Source organism: Triturus cristatus, chromosome 1_2 (assembly GCF_964204655.1).
Source record: "Triturus cristatus chromosome 1_2, aTriCri1.1, whole genome shotgun sequence".
Classification (NCBI taxonomy): Eukaryota; Metazoa; Chordata; class Amphibia; order Caudata; family Salamandridae; genus Triturus; species Triturus cristatus.
The window spans coordinates 576246452-576263706 of NC_140580.1; the positions used below are offsets into that span (position 1 = coordinate 576246452).

A 17255-nucleotide genomic window follows, 5' to 3' on the forward strand; every position below is an offset into this window, starting at 1 on the left:
TATTTTGGAGGGAGTTTTATTTTTAGTATGGGCTTTTATTGGGAGGGAAAATGTGCTTTTGTGTTTTTTGAGTGGTGGGTCACTTCGCTCGCCCAACCACTTTGAAAGGTCACCAGCTGCTCTTGGTCCGAGCCACAGGAGGGGGTCCATAATGAAGGAGAGGGCCTTTAACACTCGATATAGCCCGAAGCAGAAGGGCTATTAGAACATTCCATCCACTAAGAGTAGAATGTTTTGAATTAAAAAGAGAGAATCTAATGACAAACATTGGAATGTTGGCGCAAAAGGCTCATGCAGCCGTTATAAACTTGAGCCACTCTATTGTCTTTATTGGCGCTCTGAACATTCCACTGTTCTAATTAATATTTGCAGGACTCAACTATTAATCTCCTTTATTTGCATATCATCTTAGCAACTATTTCTAACCACATAAAAGTGGCTGCAGTGATCCAATGAAAATGTTACCTGAGATACAGCTTTTTCAGGGCCCACTTGCTTACCATTTGTCCTCCGACAGACCTTTCTATCCAACTGAGAGGTGATGGGCATTAGCTTTAACAACAAGCAAAATTCAAGTAACAGTGCAACCCATTTGGGTGCACAATGAGAACCAAGAATCCGCAGCTTGGGTTAAGAAAATGTATTATGAATACAAAATCAAGTTCCAATGAACAACTCTCAACAACTGGGAAAACTAGCCTTGTGAAGACGTTTAAGCGTACCTGTATTAAGCATACAAGAAATTTGGTCGCTTCTGTACAGAATATTAATAAAAGCAATTGGTGCTCAGAAAAGTCGCAAGTTTTGTTGTCTCTGCATAGGTAAATCCAGAGACACAGAAATCAAAGTCCAAACGGAAAGGATGGTTCAGTTAAACTAAGAGACTCAATAATCAGGAATTCCCATAAAGGAATCTGAATCAAGCAAGGGAAACAATTGTCTAGAAAGTGTAAACCTCCCAAAAGCTCAATCAAGAGTCTTCTAGGGGTCAGAAAGTGTTGGCTTAAGTCACACTTAAGAAGGGATTAAATGCCCATTGAGGTCTGAACGTTATCAAATTCAGGGTCTGCAAAGAGGGGTCTGGAAGGCTCCAAGAGAGGAAAGGGACCGACTCTTAAGAGTGCTAGAAGGGAATCTCAGTATTGTTCGCAAAGTGGTCACTATATTATAACACACAAAATTAGCGAAGTAGTACCCACGTTTTACGCATCATCAGGGATCCGTTGTTTCAGTCCATTCCTCTGGTAGCAAACCGCTTCATCGAAAGATAATCTCACGCTGGACATGGGAATGACATCAGTTCCTCATATACACATGGTATACACATGGGATGGAAACATTTGTTCACTAGGGTTTTCAGTTGACGCTCTGGTTCCCCATGTTCCTTCGTCAACGTGTTCATCTCAGGCTCTTTCTCTTGATCTCTAGTACAGTAATGTATCTATTCTACAGTTAACAATGTATGTGAATACCTGCAAGAAATGTCGAGTTGGCAGAAAAATGTATATTTCAAATGTATTAGGTTTTCATTGCATGTAACATTCAGTAAATCATTAAAATAAATCAAATGTTAGTATGACTAAGAACTACATTTAAATGCATATACATGTCACATTAGTGCACACATTACATAAACTATGTTGTTTTAAACAAAACCTCATTCTACATAGGTAAGGATAGTTTCTATCTAGTTAGCAAGTCAATACATGTTGTTCCTATATTATTGCACACGGCTATGACAATAGAATTTCATCTCTTGGTGAGTAGATTACCTACTATATGAGGATGGTTTTAAATTCATTAGGACCATAATTAATTAGATAATCAGTTATGGTAAGCCACATAATGTTTGTAAAGTCTCAAATCCTACAGTAAATACATGCTTTAATAATGATGTCAAGTGCAACAGGTACATTAGTTCGTTAAACCATACAAGAAACATGCTAAGTGCACTTTTGTTAAATATCGGTTAAGCATGTGTGACGTGTAAAGGGTGGGCAAACTTACACTGCACTACCTATCAGAACACTTATTAATGGGAACCAGCCATTACAACGTGGTCATGACCATGCATGACCATTAACATGAATCCTTTACATGAAAATGCCTATACCACACATTTCCATTACCACAAATCCTTTCACCATTCATATGCCTTTTCCATGCATGCCTTTTCAGCGATTTTCGTTCTAAAGGCATGAGTGGTAAAGTCATATGCGTGGTTTTTGTAAGGACATGAATAGAAAAGGCGTAACATTTAAGGTAACAATATAATAAAATGCATCCGATGTCACGTAGCATCTAAATCGGCCCACTGCCCACAGCTGAACTCGTAATGCAGTGCCTATGTGTTCAGTAGGGGGACCCTGTAACACCAGTAACTGCCATGAAAAGCTGCAGCACCATGCTGGAAACTACTGTAGCACATGAGAAATGCACTGGTATGTACCTATATAATTGTGCAATGATAGTGATAAAACAACCGTCTCTCTCAAATGGACCAGGAATGCCTTTCAGGAGGTGCGATTGTGCATGTGCCATGTGAAAAATAGGTGATCTTAAACATGCAAACGCCTTTTGGATTTTGGTTGAAGTCTGTTTTTGTAGTCTGTTATATGTCGGTGCAACCAGTGTTTGTGCACGAGTGAATGTGAGAATGTGTTTTTATAAGGCTGTTTATGTGTTTTTGCGTTGTTGTGTGTGTTCAGCTGTGAGTGATTGTGTGTGCTTGTGTTAATGTTTCAAAGTGTGTGGTGATTGGCATATTGTGATTAGTGTAATGTGTTTGCTGTTAGGCAAAGGTATGTATGTTGACCTGCTGTGCATGTGATTTTGTGGGTTGGTGGGTGTTGTGTTGGTACATGTAAATATGCACGTAGATAGGTGTCAGTGGTTTGTTAGTGTAAATAGGGATGTAAGTTAGTACATGAAGCTTGTGGGCATGTTTGTGGGTGTGTCTATCGGTGTAGCTGTCAGCAAATGGGTTGGAAATTGTGTTTTCTAGTATTAGGGGGGTATTTATGAAGCGGATATGAGGATTATACTTACCTAATACATTTTTACCACACAAGTCTTTACCAACCATGCCTTTGCAACGAAATTTTTGTGGTAAAGGCATATGCGTTGTAAAAATGTTCGTTGTAAATGCATGTGTTGTACTGATGGCGTCGTAAAGGCATGCGTGGTAGTTGCATGGGTTGTTCCGTCATACAACCCTTATTAATTGGTGTAATTTACATTTCGCCTCATCTGTTCTGAAACAAGACCTGATCCTCTGTTGAAGGAAATGTAATACAATAGATAAACATGTGACAATAGAAGAGAAAGAGTCAGCCGGAGGTACAGAAAAGAAATGTGCATCATAGGCCATTATAAACAAAATTCACAAAGAATATACTACATCATCTGTGTGTGTGTGCCACTGGACTTTTTAAAATAATTGTCTTTTTTTAAATCCATTTCCAGCTTGTATATTGACGAAACATCGATTCTTCAGAAGGAAAGAATAACACTAGCAGAGTATCTCAAACAATTATCCCGACAGCGCAATTTCCTTTGGTTTGTCTGTATGAACCTACTTCAGGTACTGTCAAGACTGTAAAATTGACTGTTTCACATGTTAAGTACAAATTGGTATTAGGCCTTTTCCAGAACGAGAGCCTTTCAAAATGTGGATTGCTACAGCTAGCCAATGTAGCATTGTTGTTTACAGATATTGCATTTGTGTGTTAGTAAAAACAAATCTATTCAGCCAATGCGAGATCTCTCAAGTGTTGATACATATTGCTCAGTTCTGTTTTTCCCCTCTCCCCAGCTAGTTGGGAACTGCCTGCACTGTGGCAAATCCAGAAAAACAGCTTCTAAAAAATACTGAGAATGTAAACCTTTTGTGTGACATCCCAGTATCTGCTTCCTTTCCAAGTGCAGATCTGGTCTTCTAGTCCTGCACCATTTTTGTCTAAGCTCTGTTCATATTATTTTCACTTGCTGTCTGGCACATGAAAGAACTGCCTCTTACTCTGCATTTTTAGTCATTACCTTTGTTTTTGCTGTTTCATGTTTCCATGAATAAAAGATATTGTTACCCCTCCCATGTATCTGACTGAAGCTCAGATTCAAGTAGCGCATACAATGTGGTGGTTTCTTATCAGCAGCTGACCATCACAGTCTTAAGTATCCTGCTGGATAATTTCCATTAGACAAACTTCACCATACTGTGCAGGAATCAGCTCGGGTTGAAACTCTTCTGCCATAATGATGGTAAGAGCAGTACTCCAAAACATTTGATTTTTTAACAGGATGCTACCCACTGTATTTAGTTAAGGAGGACTCTAAACTGGGAAAGATACCAATTACATTTCTTGGTTTGTTCCTGTCCCTCAGATACTCATTCAGGAGGTAAACTCTTAGAAAACTTGCTACTTTCTATTCACAGTCTCAGAACTTGAGGACCTGCAATATCGGATGACCTTTTCGATCCCACGCTCTTGCCTCTGAACACCAGCAAACAGGCCTGGAGTACATCTTTCATCACCTATTGTGGTCTTACTTCATTCAACAAAAGGGCAAAAGCTATTCTACCATTGCCAGATGGATAGACTTGTGTATATTCAAAGCCTAGGACACAGAGTGTTTGCCTCTTCCAAGTGTCCCATCTTTACTGACGTGGGATTACTTTCCATTTTCTAGGTTGCTGATGGGAAGACGTAGTGGCAGCATACCTCTTTTTGTGGATTGTTAGATCTGAACAGACATTTTTCCTAATTCAGGAGCAGTCTGTTTGTACCAGCTGCATTCGTGTAAAGTTTGACTTAGATCGGACATCCAGACCCTTGCACTGACACTGTGTGCGTGTATGTTAGTTGTGGATGGTATCAAAAATCAGTGATGTGGTGAGAGGATGATTGCTGAAACCAGTAGGATCCATTTTGGATAGCCCCTGGTTTGACTTGAGAAAAGATGGAGGATGTGATGCAGTTTCCCCAAACAGTGGAAGTGTATTGCCTGCATAACTGGAGCTGAAGGGAGGACACCCATACACTGGAGTTAGGGGTAATGGAGACGGGGCTACCCTTAGAAGTTCCATCAGGACCTTTTTATCAGGCAATTGCTGATCAGTCCGTCCTTCCTCCTGCTATTTGATGGTTGGTAGGAGAGAGTGGGCGGGGCAGCCGATTCTGTTAAAGGTGATGACGTTTCTAGGCAGGACCTGCCCTTTTGTCTTTATCTGGTTGTTACTACAGAAAAACTGATGACAGCCAAGTCTAGAGTCTTCATACCTCATTGTGCTCATGTTTTAGGACACTACTGCAAGGAGCCAGAATCTTCACTACCTACTGTAAAAGCCATCACCTTGCACAGTGGCTGCGCCTTCACTACAGTCAGAAAATGACATTTGTAAGGCAACATCCCACACTGGTTCCACGGCTGTAGAGAGTCGATCAACAACCCGTCTTGAAAGGCTAGACCCACACATCCCACTTTGTTCCTTTTTTCTTGATCAAGGAAGGGAGTGCTCCGCAGAGTATTTGACGAGCTGCTGTGATCCAAATCTGCTGTGTGCATGACAGCCAGCCTTCCAAAAGACGGGCATGAGCTGAAATCTGTGCAACCTGCGGGAGAAGTTGTTGGTTTGCCTAGCGCCTAGAAGCCTGCCTATCTGTGCAAAGAGTAAAGAAAAGTGCTAAAGGCAAGACTTTCCAGGAGGAAAAGCAAATCCACGTTCCCTGCATGTTAAGCACCCAGATGAAGCTGACTTGTACAGGAGCGTACTGGCGATTACCCGGGCTGTGAGGGGTCATCCAGCCTCCCTGCGTAGTTCATGTGTCAATCTGTGCAGAGTAACTAGCAACTTGAGTAACAGTGCGCCATCCTGCATCTTTGTTGTGTGACTGGAGGGACTTGTGCTGCCTTGACAGGCAGTACAGTGAGCCATAATCAGAGACACCACTATAGCAGAGAACCAGCATCATGGCTCAAACTTGCAACTGCCAAAATCGAGTATCCATTAACCAGGATTGCAGTGCGAGAATCAAGGTAGTTGCTTGTGATCCTGTACAGCTGACGAAGATGCTGACTATGTAACTAAGAAGAGTGCATCGCCAATCTCAACCGATCCACTACTATGTGAATAAATAACACAGGGCGTGAGATCAAACTACTTAGAGGCTATATCTTGAACTTGTAAAGATAAGCCTGCTGATAGTATAACAATTGCCAGTGTGAAGTAGTGTTCTTGCTATCTGAATGGGCTTACCTATAGGTTGCCCAGCATGGTCGTTGTTTGCACAACCTAATAGTGAGCTTGTACCAGCAACTCTTTCTTGCCTATGACTTTTTATGTCTTCTACGAGAGCGTAGATATTGGGGGCAACAAAGGACCTGGCTAGGCCACTAATAGCAGGTGCGAAACTTGATGAACACATAGAGGGGATCATAAAGCCCTAGTTGAATCTACATTTATGTGTATAGTATCTAAATTTTTCTGTGATTTATTTAACAACTTTTTTTTATTAAGATAATCACTTGAGTTATCCTGTTCTGACTTTGTCCTTACCTGAGATGCCTTCCACTGCTCACCCCTGCCACCCTGAGAGCCAAGTGCTGAAAAGGTGTACTTGGCCCAGTTTGAAGAGCCATAGTAGGGTGGACTCAGGACACCAGAGGCAAACAACCCCAATTACCTTGGTTGTGGCCCAGGAGCCCCTTCGTGCCCTCTGAACCCCCAGCCCAAATAGAGTCAGACACATGCATTACTTACTCGATTCATTGTGTGTGTGTGTGTGTGTGTGCGTGCGTGTGTGTGTGTGTGTGTGTGTGTTTTTTTTGCACTCCGTCAACTGTAGCTATTAGGCAGCCTTTAATCAGAACTAACAATTACACCAAAGCATTTAAACTATATTGGTCTTTGTCACGGTAGGTTAGTCAATTTTTTTTATGTCCCCTGATATACACTGACCCCAACTTGCTTACCATTAGGCATTCTGGAAGTTGTCATAAAACGTGATAATTTAAAACATTCAAATCATGTTGCGTGCCAAAGTAAAAATGAATCCCAATTGTGTGGAATCACCTAATAAATTTGGACATTTTATCTCCGGCATTTTTTTTAAGACCTAAGTGGCCATATAATTTGTACCAACCAAGCACATAAGTAAGAGTACATGCATAGTACATGACATAATAATCTATTATTATACTGTTGATATGTATACTGCCTAATCGTGCGTGTAAGACCACAGTATGATCCTGATTAAACAAGACCATTTATTCATGCGCTGGATCTCATGGTTCCGAGGCTCCCAATTAGTACTACTGATGACTACAGTGGTTATATCAATCAAACATGAAATATTCCTAAAATCAAGGTGTTGTATAGTACATATACATTTATGATTCTGGTATCATTGGTAATCATAACCTCCGAATTTATCATTATGGCACAAATTATTAATGAATTACATAAACCACGAGTGAACTAAGCAAGTGCCGTATTTGGGCCCGAAATGAACCAATTTGGCATCAGAAACTGCAACCGGAGTGGCTCGTTTCTTCACCAAACCCCCAGGTGAGAGGAGTCTTGTGTGTGTACATATATATGTGTATGTGTGTGTGTATATATATATATTCACTGAAAAAACCATAGGTTTCACACACGTTATAGTTAGCTCGACATTTCTCTCGTAAAAAAACATTGAAATTCCCCCGTTATAGTTAGCGCAGGCAACTATAACTCACGCGACCGCAATCCTCTGCTGATGACGTCAGATATTACATCACTGTATTTAGACACCTATTTACCCATGTCTTCTTCCGTTAATCTTTAGCTATACATATCTTACAAATATTTATTTTTCAGAAAGACACATGTGTCATCAGTGATGTAATATCTGACGTCATCAGCAGAGGATTGTGGTCGCGTGAGTTATAGTTGCCTGCGCTAACTATAACGGGGGAATTTCAATGTTTTTTTACGAGACAAATGTCCAGCTAACTATAGCGTGTGTGAAACCAATGGTTTTTTCAGTGAATTTGCAAGGTTTTTTAAATGCTAATTCCTAACTATAACGTGTGTGAAACCTATGGTTTTTTCTGTGAATTTGCAAGGTTTTTTAATTGCTAATTCCTAACTATAACGTGTGTGAAACCTATGGTTTTTTCTGTGAATTTGCAACGTTTTTTAAATGCTAATTCCTAAATATAACATGTGTGAAACCTATGGTTTTTTCTGTGAATTTGCATGGTTTTTTAAATGCTAATTCCTAACTATAATGTGTGTGAAACCTATGGTTTTTTTCATTGAATTTGCTTGTTTTTTTACATCTTTTTTTTTTTTCTTTTAATTTTTTCCTTTAAACACTATGCTACCTATGTATATATTCATGGATTTAATCCATTCTGCAATATAGAAAGATTCACCTTTTTTAAATAAATGGTTAGATATAGTTGTATAACGTAGTTAATATCTCCAACAAACCTTTAACTTTTATTTAAAAAAACATTTTTACATTTTTTTACCGTGCGCGTACGGTAAGCTTACCGTAAGCGCACGCTTCGCTTTATGTACGGTGAGCGTACGTAATATTTATACTCCGTGTGCGCATGCTTACGCAATTTACGGACGCGTCCGTACTTCCTACGCGACGCGTAAGCGCATGCTTCATACACACGCGCGCACGTTACGCGGAAGTGTTCGAGCGTGCCTGTAATGCGCATGCGCGCGTGCGTGTGTCTTCCCTACGCGCATGCGTACTTTTACCGTACGCGCCCGGTAAGCTTAATGTGCGCGTACGGTGGGTCATGTGATCAAGAAACAACACTTCTGATTGGTTTAAACTACTTTCAGTTCCAGAATCTTCCTACACCACACCCATTCCCCTCATTACTGCTTGTGATTTCCTAGGAGAAGGAGCTGAATTGTCTTTGGGATACAATGGCAGAGCAGCAGTCCTCTTCTGAGAGTGAGCAGGGCAGCACCATCATTAGACAGAGAAGGAGGAAACAAAAGAATTCTTTTGTTTGGGAATATTTTACATTTCCAGAGGGGCAGAAAAAGGTAAATGCTCCATTAGTCACCTGCACACTTTGTGAGCGTGTCTTATCTAGAGGTGATCCAAGGAAGAAGTATTCCTTTGGTAATCACTCTATGGTTAGACACATTAGGGATGTACATCCCAGGACTTTTGCTCGACATACTGAAGAAACATCTCCAGTAAGTCACCCGAGCACATCCGCAGAAGCTCAGCCGAGTACATATTCGGCAGCTCAGCTGAGCCCTTCCTCTGCGGTGGGAGCATCACCCTCTTCTGCTCCTGTGGAAAGGAACCCTCGATTTCAGAGGGTACAAATGAGGTGCACCAGATGTTATGGTCTAATTGTTCATGGGGAGACCAGTATTTCCCTAATAAACAATAAGATAGACCAGCACATCTGTGGTCCTTGTTAATATTCCCATTCTTTCTTTCCTCTGTCCCTGTATTAACACAACGGCTCTTTTAAGAGCCAACCTTACCTCACAACTTTTTTTTAATTTTTGTAATCACTTTTTGTTATTTTTTTTTTTTTACCGTGCGCGTACGGTACGCGCTTTTTTTTTGTTTTGTTTTTTTTGTTAAAAAAATGTCACCCTACAAGGTCCTTGAGGGACCGGAAATGAGAAAAGCAGAGAGGAGAAGTGAAAAAAAGGGAGCATGAAAGTAAATGTGTGATAAATACAGAAATTTCACACTTACCTGACCAACAAAATAACTTATTTATCAATAAATGGTTTAAATATCTAAACACTTAAAATTGATTTTTATTTCTATTTTTTTAAATTTTTTTCTGCCGTGCGCGTACGGTAAGCTTACCGTACGCGCACCCCGTGATTTTTAAAAAAAAATATAAAATGTATTTTTAATACTTTTGGGTCCGTCTTGGACCCCCTGACAAACGCTAGGGGGTCTGCAACTCTCTTCGTTGCCCCCTTTTCACGTTCTCCACCTTTGTTTATCAGTGTGAGACACACAAAATGGCGGCCGACACTTCCTGATTTCGACCGATTCCAATGTTTACAGTCATGTAACCACCAATCAGAATTGCGCTCGGCAGCGTTCGCGTACGTTAAGCTTACCGTACGCGCTCGGAGCGCGCCTATAGATATATATATTGATTTAAATGCTATTTTCTCAGGAAATACTTTACAGATTTACACCAGACCTGCAAAAGGCACATCCCTGACCTGAGGACTACCTCTCTGCCAAATTTCAAGTAATTCTGTTCCGCCGTTCGGGCTGTAGCTTGGACTAAAGGTCCTATGGAAAAATGCATGGGGAAAACGTGTTTTGAGACCCCCCCTTTTTCTCAGCCCCCGCTTGACAAATCCCCCCGACACTTTCAGGGAAGGAGCGGAGCGGAGCGCCCCACCTATTTTGAAAATTTTGCGAAGATTCGTCAATCGGCGCCAAAGTTATTCAAAATTGAATGTTGCGGATTTCCTATGGAAACACGGTCCTAACTATAACTATTTACTGGCGACCGCCAGTAGATAATATATATATATGTGTTTTGTAGGGCGTTCACTTACTTTATATATGCTTCCCTTGCTTGGTAAAGGTATTTGTGTGATAAAGGCGTGCTTTGTAAATGATGCGTTATGTCATACAACTGCATGTTTGGCCTCCTATTCCACACAGAACGTGGCTTGATCTCTTTCAAAAGCTGTTCCAATCCTGTGCGTAGTTCAGCTAGTTACCAACCAGTTGTAAAGGAGGCGAAGCAAGGAGAGGCAGACTCCTTACGATATTGAAGAAAAGTGGGAGGCTGGTTCATCACACATAGTCCAAAGGAGGAAACTGTTGAAGCCAGGAAGGAAGTAATTTTGCACTCGTAGAGTCACTGCAGAATTGGTATTCCAAACACATCGTTGCCTGATTCCAAGGATGTACTGTTTTGGCTCTTAGAGGAGCAGTGAGGAATGCTATAAAGTGTGGGGGAATGGCAAGGCTGGAGGGAAAGCACAACAGATCACTTGTTAAGGGCGATGGACTTTTTGGACTCTATTTTGTTTATATTCATTAAAACAGAAGAAAGAGACTTTACCAGAGGCCTAGAAAGGTTTGTTGCTGAATGGTCCTGAATGTCTTTATGATGTTAGATTTTTGTCTGTGAGTTTTACTCTCTTACAGAGGGCAAGGATACTAACCTTTAAGAACAATGGGCCATTTCTAAATTGGGAGTATCTTTATCTACATCCCACACATATGCAGACTCTCATATATACAAGTCCCTTTTTGTGGTATGTCATGTTTGCAAAACGTCAGAAAAACACCAAAAGAAGAAAGTGTGTATGAACTAAGAGTACTTCAGTCCAATATCAAGATATTGTTACTTTTCTATAGCAGGGTTATTTTATCTTTTAATTTGTTTGCGTTCATATGCTACAATGAAGCTTAAGTCGGGGCAATCTTTCAAAAATGTTAAAAGAAGAAAAAAGACTTGTGGCTCTCTTATTAATTAGTCCCGAAATGATGGCAGGCACATCTAATATTCTTTACTTTGTTGTAGTTATTGTATTTATTTTACAGCAATTGCATCTTTTGTCTCCTTTGAAGTCTTCAATAAATCTGTGTTGTATTTGACTGAGAGGTCATTTATAGATCTCGTCATATCCAGACTTGGTAACATTGAAGTGTGTGTGTGTGGTCTAATTAGACACTTTTCAGAATATACTTCCTAATCTTCTGAATTGCAATTTCTTTCTTTCAAAGTTTTCAAATCTGTTGGAAAATGGTAGCAGTCTCTTTGGTATGTCTTCACCAGTTGACTTAGATCGTTATTAGTCTACCTCAATGGGTGTGGACAGTCATAGTGCTAGGATAGGTAAGCAAGGCTTAGTGTTTCGATTGGCACTTTTTATTTCAAAACAATGAGAGTGACACAGTACAAACTGCTTTGAATCCTCCACAGCTGTCCCCTATTAACAGAATATTCTCCTGAAGTTAGGGTGCCAGTAGCAACTGCCAAAAGTAAGATTTATTTTGGCTCCTGGGACTCTACATAGAAAAGTTCCAGGCCATTGTGAAGACAAACATTTCTTCCAACTAAATATCTTACCTTGGGTGTGCTCCATATTCAAACCTCAACACTATCTGCCTTGTTGCTGCGGGTAGTCGAAACACGCCATCACCCCCACGAGCCAGATTGTCTGCATCTCAGAAGCCAATTGTAGTTTTGATCAAGGCTTTAACATTCTATTTGGGTGCATCGAAAGCAGTGGTGTAACCAAACTTGAGGGGCCTCCTTGCAAAGTACACGGAGGGGCCCACCCCTTTCTGGCCCACCACCTACTACTTTTGCTGAGGAGGCCCACCCGGACTGTGGAGGCTTATGTTACGCCACTGATTGATAGGCAACAGTTTTAATCTACCACTGAACACTTTGCCATTGTTTGGTTTTGTCAAGTTGTCAGATGCCAAACCTACCCTATTTTATTTTTGAATCTCTTTATTCAGTTATTGCATAGAAGAAAAACACAAAACAAACTATCCTCTCAACTTAAGAAAGCATGTGAGCAATCATACAGCAGCAGCCATTGCATAGTGCTTCCCGAATTTTGGACTGGTTCACAACATATCCCAGCAGCCAGAACTTTCCACATCAACACAAAGCCCAACACTATGACCCGGGTCTGGTCTGTGCCCCAGCAGCATTGGACCTCCCCTCTCTCCGCATAGATTGTTTCCTCTTGCCTCCATCCAAGGACCCCAGACCTACTCAACCTCCATCCAAGGACCCCAGACCTATTCAAATTTGCTGGAGCAGCCTAGCGCTTGGGACATCGATTTGTCCCCCTCCATGAACCAATCGAGGCCTTCTTCACACTCTTACACGGTAGGCAGAGTCAGTGGCCCCCCAGTATTTCAGGAAATCCTTACGTGCCATCATTAGGGCCAGGTTATTAAAAAGTAGGGCATACGGGGCGAGAGATTGTTCACCCCAGATGCCTAATGCAATGAATTGGGGAGTGAGTCTCACCTCGTAGCCCAGGACCTCCGATAGTCTGTTACCCACCCTCTTCCGGTAGGCCTCAGTCCTCTAGCATTCCCACAGAGTATGCAGCAGGATGCCCTTCATCTGACAGCCCAGCAAGCAGTATTTGTCAGTCGCTCTTCCCATACGTAACAGACAGGTCAGTGTAAAGTATGCCCTATTGAGGATTTTTAACTGGGTCAAGTGAAATCCTACCTAACGGCGACCATGCCAGGGTACCCACATGCCTGCCTCCAGCCATCATCCTCCAGCCTCCCCATCCTTTCCCATTTTTCTCTAAGAGGTCAAGGCGGCGGGTAACTATTGTTCAGTAGCGTAGAGGCGGGCGACCGCATGATCAGTCAGAGGGACACCCAATACCCTGTATTCCGGTGGAGATTCCTCCTCTACCGGAGCGCCTCACATTTGCTCAATAGATCTCTCATCTGCTGGTATCTCAATATCTGACTCCCGATAGCTCATATTCAATCAGCAAGTCGGCGAACAAGATCACTGCACCCTCCTTCCACATGTCACTCAATTTGGAGATCCCCAAGAGATCTCACTTCCTGTGTCCCGTTATGTCACGCAGACCACTCAAGAGGTCAGAATCCCGGAGTGGAGTCTCTAGGGTCAAATTCCCTCGCCATACCAATGTACGTGTTGCCCTCTTCCATATATTGACCACCATTTCCGTAAGAAAGGGGAGGGGGGGCAGGCCCCTCCCTCAGTAGAGTCAGTGGAGTTTGTCCTCCAGGGCCATAGCGGTATGGTCCGCTCAAGGGATGGTTCCAGCCGGTATGAAAACACCCAGTCGTTGACAACCAACAACTGCAAGGCCCAATAATAGAACTGCAGATTCAGTAGGGCAATGCCCCTCTCCATTAGGCGTCTTGTTGGAAGTGAGCGATCAATCCTCGAGACCCCACCGTCCCACAGCAGCACTCTTGTGACTCCTGTAGGAGAGTAGGATCTGCACTTATGTTGCCCCCACTTTTTTTCTGATGTATACACTGGTTTCTGGCTATAGTCTGGCTGGGTCCCTGCTAATCAGGGCCCCAGTCTCACTGATCTCTCTAAACAACTTGGTGTGCATATTAGATGCACTAGTGATTGGATACTGTGGTACCTTATGAGCCCCTAGTATATGGTACCTTAGGTACCTAGGGCATTGGTACTTCACAGGCCTACCAGGGGCTGCAGCATGTATTATGCCACCCCTGGGAAGCATTCTCAATCTGACACCACAGGCCTGCTACTGCAGCCTGTGTGAGGTAGTGTTAGCACTCCTCACTGAGGTATAGGTTCCTATATCTCACCATACACACACATATAAACCTATCAGCCACCCCTATTGCAGGCCCTAGCAATCCTGAGGGCAGGGTGCTTGGTTTACTATGTGAGGGGGTGCTTCTGCATGAGCAGGACCCCTCTGAAGCTGGCAGAGTCTATTCTCTGCTGCTGTTTGTGGATGCGGTTAAACCATATACTCTTAAGTGCATTATAACCTCTCTGTAAATGCTAACTTTGGAATGACTGCATCAAAACATGTCGTGTTTGGTGTCAAACAACTTGGAATCCTACCCCCACACCAGTAACCGGTGTGGGAGTATGATCCCACCCTTCTAGAGGGGATGACATGTACCCACTGTACTAAACGGTAGAAATCTCAAAGAGCCCTGGCATCACAAAATGGATGCCAGCAGCACAGACACTGGGCTGCCCTCCTGCTGCTGACCGAAACTCGCAGTGGAGGAAGCCCAACAAAAGGCATCCTGTCACAGGGAGGTGTCACCACCACCCAGACAGGATTTAGTGTATTGGAGCTGGGTGGGTGCACTCTTAGAGTGCTTTGAAGTCCTGCACTGTGGGAGCAGTAGGCTCCTCTGTGCATATGCCAGCTCAAACCGGTTCAGGGGCTACCTGCCCCTGCTCTGGCGCGAAATTGGACAAAGGGAAGTGGGTGTAACCACCCACTACCCTGACCCTCCTAGAGGAGTGGTCATAGAGCTAGTCCCTCCCCTATCTTCACTATAAGATAGCAAGCATTGCCAATGCAATTCAGATTACCCTGGACGACGCTCTACAAAGAAGAATCCTGGCCCTTCGACGTTCCACTATCTCTGGAAGACTGAAGAATCTCCCTTGGAGTCAAGGAGTGACTCCCCTGCTTGGCAGACACCAATAACTTCAATCAACGGTTGCAAACTTCACCGCTCCCGCCGGAGTCCGAAGTCCCTGCGGCCCCAGAAGCGGATTTCCTGACCTCTCGACGGCCATTTTGAGTCCCCAGCGAAGCTGTGGCATCTGGACCCCACGAGTGACGAGGAACGGCAATACCTGGGAACTGTGCACTGATTTCGAGTGCAAACCCTAAACAACGTTCTAAGAACTTGTGCTTTGGACCATTTGTGGCCCAAGTCCCTAGCAGGTCTGGTTCCAAAAATCAGCGGCCTACTCCGTCCCGAGCGACCGTGGGCTCCTGTGAAACTTTTCCTGTGAAGGCGTCTTCGCGGTTACTTGCCCGTTAGCTAGTGACTCTCCCGAAGACTTTCTAACCGACTTCAAGGGCTCTCCTGGTTGCTCCGGGCCTGCCCTCACTTACCCTCGCTGGGTATGGGTAAGTCCATCAGACCTTGCTGGTCTGCATCACCAACTATCTTCAGTCCACACAAGACTTGCAGTTGCCAAGGCTTGTTGGCTCCAATTCGGTTGCCGACACTGTCATCAGCTGCAGACGTCGTGGGACACTCCGAATCCAGCTGCTGGTCATCGTCGATCCCTCCTGGACCTCGTGAGCGAAGAGACAAATCACCATCGACGACCTGAAACTACGCGACATCTGTGGTCATCCATCCTGCTGGCCACCGGTCACTGGCAAGTGACTTTGAACACTGTCCACTCAATTTTCAGGTCCTCTTCATCTTCAATCCACCTTCGGATTCCAGCGGACACCTCTTCAGTCGTCTCAAGCAGCAAGTCTTCATTGGTCTCCATTGAAAACAGCATCGCGACCCGACACCAAAAGACTCCTATGCACCCGGCTTCCCTGGGTAAGGTAACTCGTGCACTCCGGTGCCCAAGTGTGTGTTGGCCCTCGAAATACATACCCTGTAAGTGGCTTGCTTGTTGACTTCTTCGAAGTGCCCTAAAACTTTAAAATACAAACCGCGACTTGCTCCATTGTAACCTATAGGAAACCCGCGGCTGTGTTTAGACACTGCACGCGTCTCCCGTGGGCTTGTTACTTACCTGATAACACTGCAGTAGTGAAGCCCCAGCGATTCCCAAGGCCCTAGGCTTTGTCATTTTGGAAGTCGACTTTGTTGAACCATTTTTTTTGTATATGGTCTGGTACGCCCCTAGGCTCCAGCCATATTTGTGCCTAATTTATTGAGAACTGTTGACATTTGAATGTGTATCTGGGTTCTAATCTCATAAAGAGATTAGTAGAGTGTATCTAGAAATAAATACATATATATTTGATATATAAACCTGTGTGGTGTCCTTTTCATTTGGTAATTCAAGAGATTATAAGGTAAAACAAGCTGCTTTACATTCCTCAGAGACTTAGCCTCAAGGCTGCTCTCCACAGCTACCACTAGGATAGCTTTCTTTAAAAGGTTGTCTTAAACCTATCTACCATAAGAGTCGAATTGGACTGGTGCAAGGTGGCCACTATAACTAGTGACCAGCATATGCCAGGCCAACTTCTCACAACTCCGTCCACCATATGAAAGATGTTGTCTGGGACCAGGAAGGGTGTGTTCTGCGAAATGTACAAAACGTTAGGTAAGTAGATAATTTTGTAGAGGCCCGCACAGCCCAAGAGGGACAGATGGAGTTTCCGCCACCTCTACACATTGTGGCGCTAGGCATCCAGGACTGTGGTCAGCTTTTTCCAGAAAAACAAATCCCGATCTGGGGTAACCAAGATACCCAAAACCCTCCGATCGCCCACCGGAAAGGACAGTTCTGCGCCCAGCTAGGGTCCGCCTTTTCCACCGGAAAGTCCAACAACTTGTACCAGTTAATGCGGAAATCCATGTACGTCAGGCAAATCCCCAGGATATGCAGGACTTCATGCTCAGAGCTCGGGGGGGTGGGGGCGGTGGTGTTTGTCCACGAGATATAGGAGGACATCATCTGTGTACAACGAGACAACATCCTCTCATCGGAGGCCCTGAATTTGTACATCCAGCGGAATCCATGACGCTTGTGGTTCAAGTGCCACCGCATATAGTAAG

At 43.4% G+C, this 17255-nt stretch overlaps 1 protein-coding gene across 3 annotated transcripts in view; it reads left to right on the plus strand.

Moving 5' to 3' along the window:
- The window catches only part of SLC68A1 (solute carrier family 68 member 1), a 175515-nt gene that overhangs the window by 107387 nt on the left and 50873 nt on the right, over window positions 1-17255 (plus strand). For all 3 annotated transcript variants that reach the window (XM_085606527.1, XM_085606528.1, XM_085606529.1), the window contains exon 5: window positions 3466-3583. In XM_085606527.1, the coding sequence (XP_085462653.1) occupies window positions 3466-3583 (118 nt within the window). The remainder of the gene's footprint in view (window positions 1-3465; window positions 3584-17255) is intronic.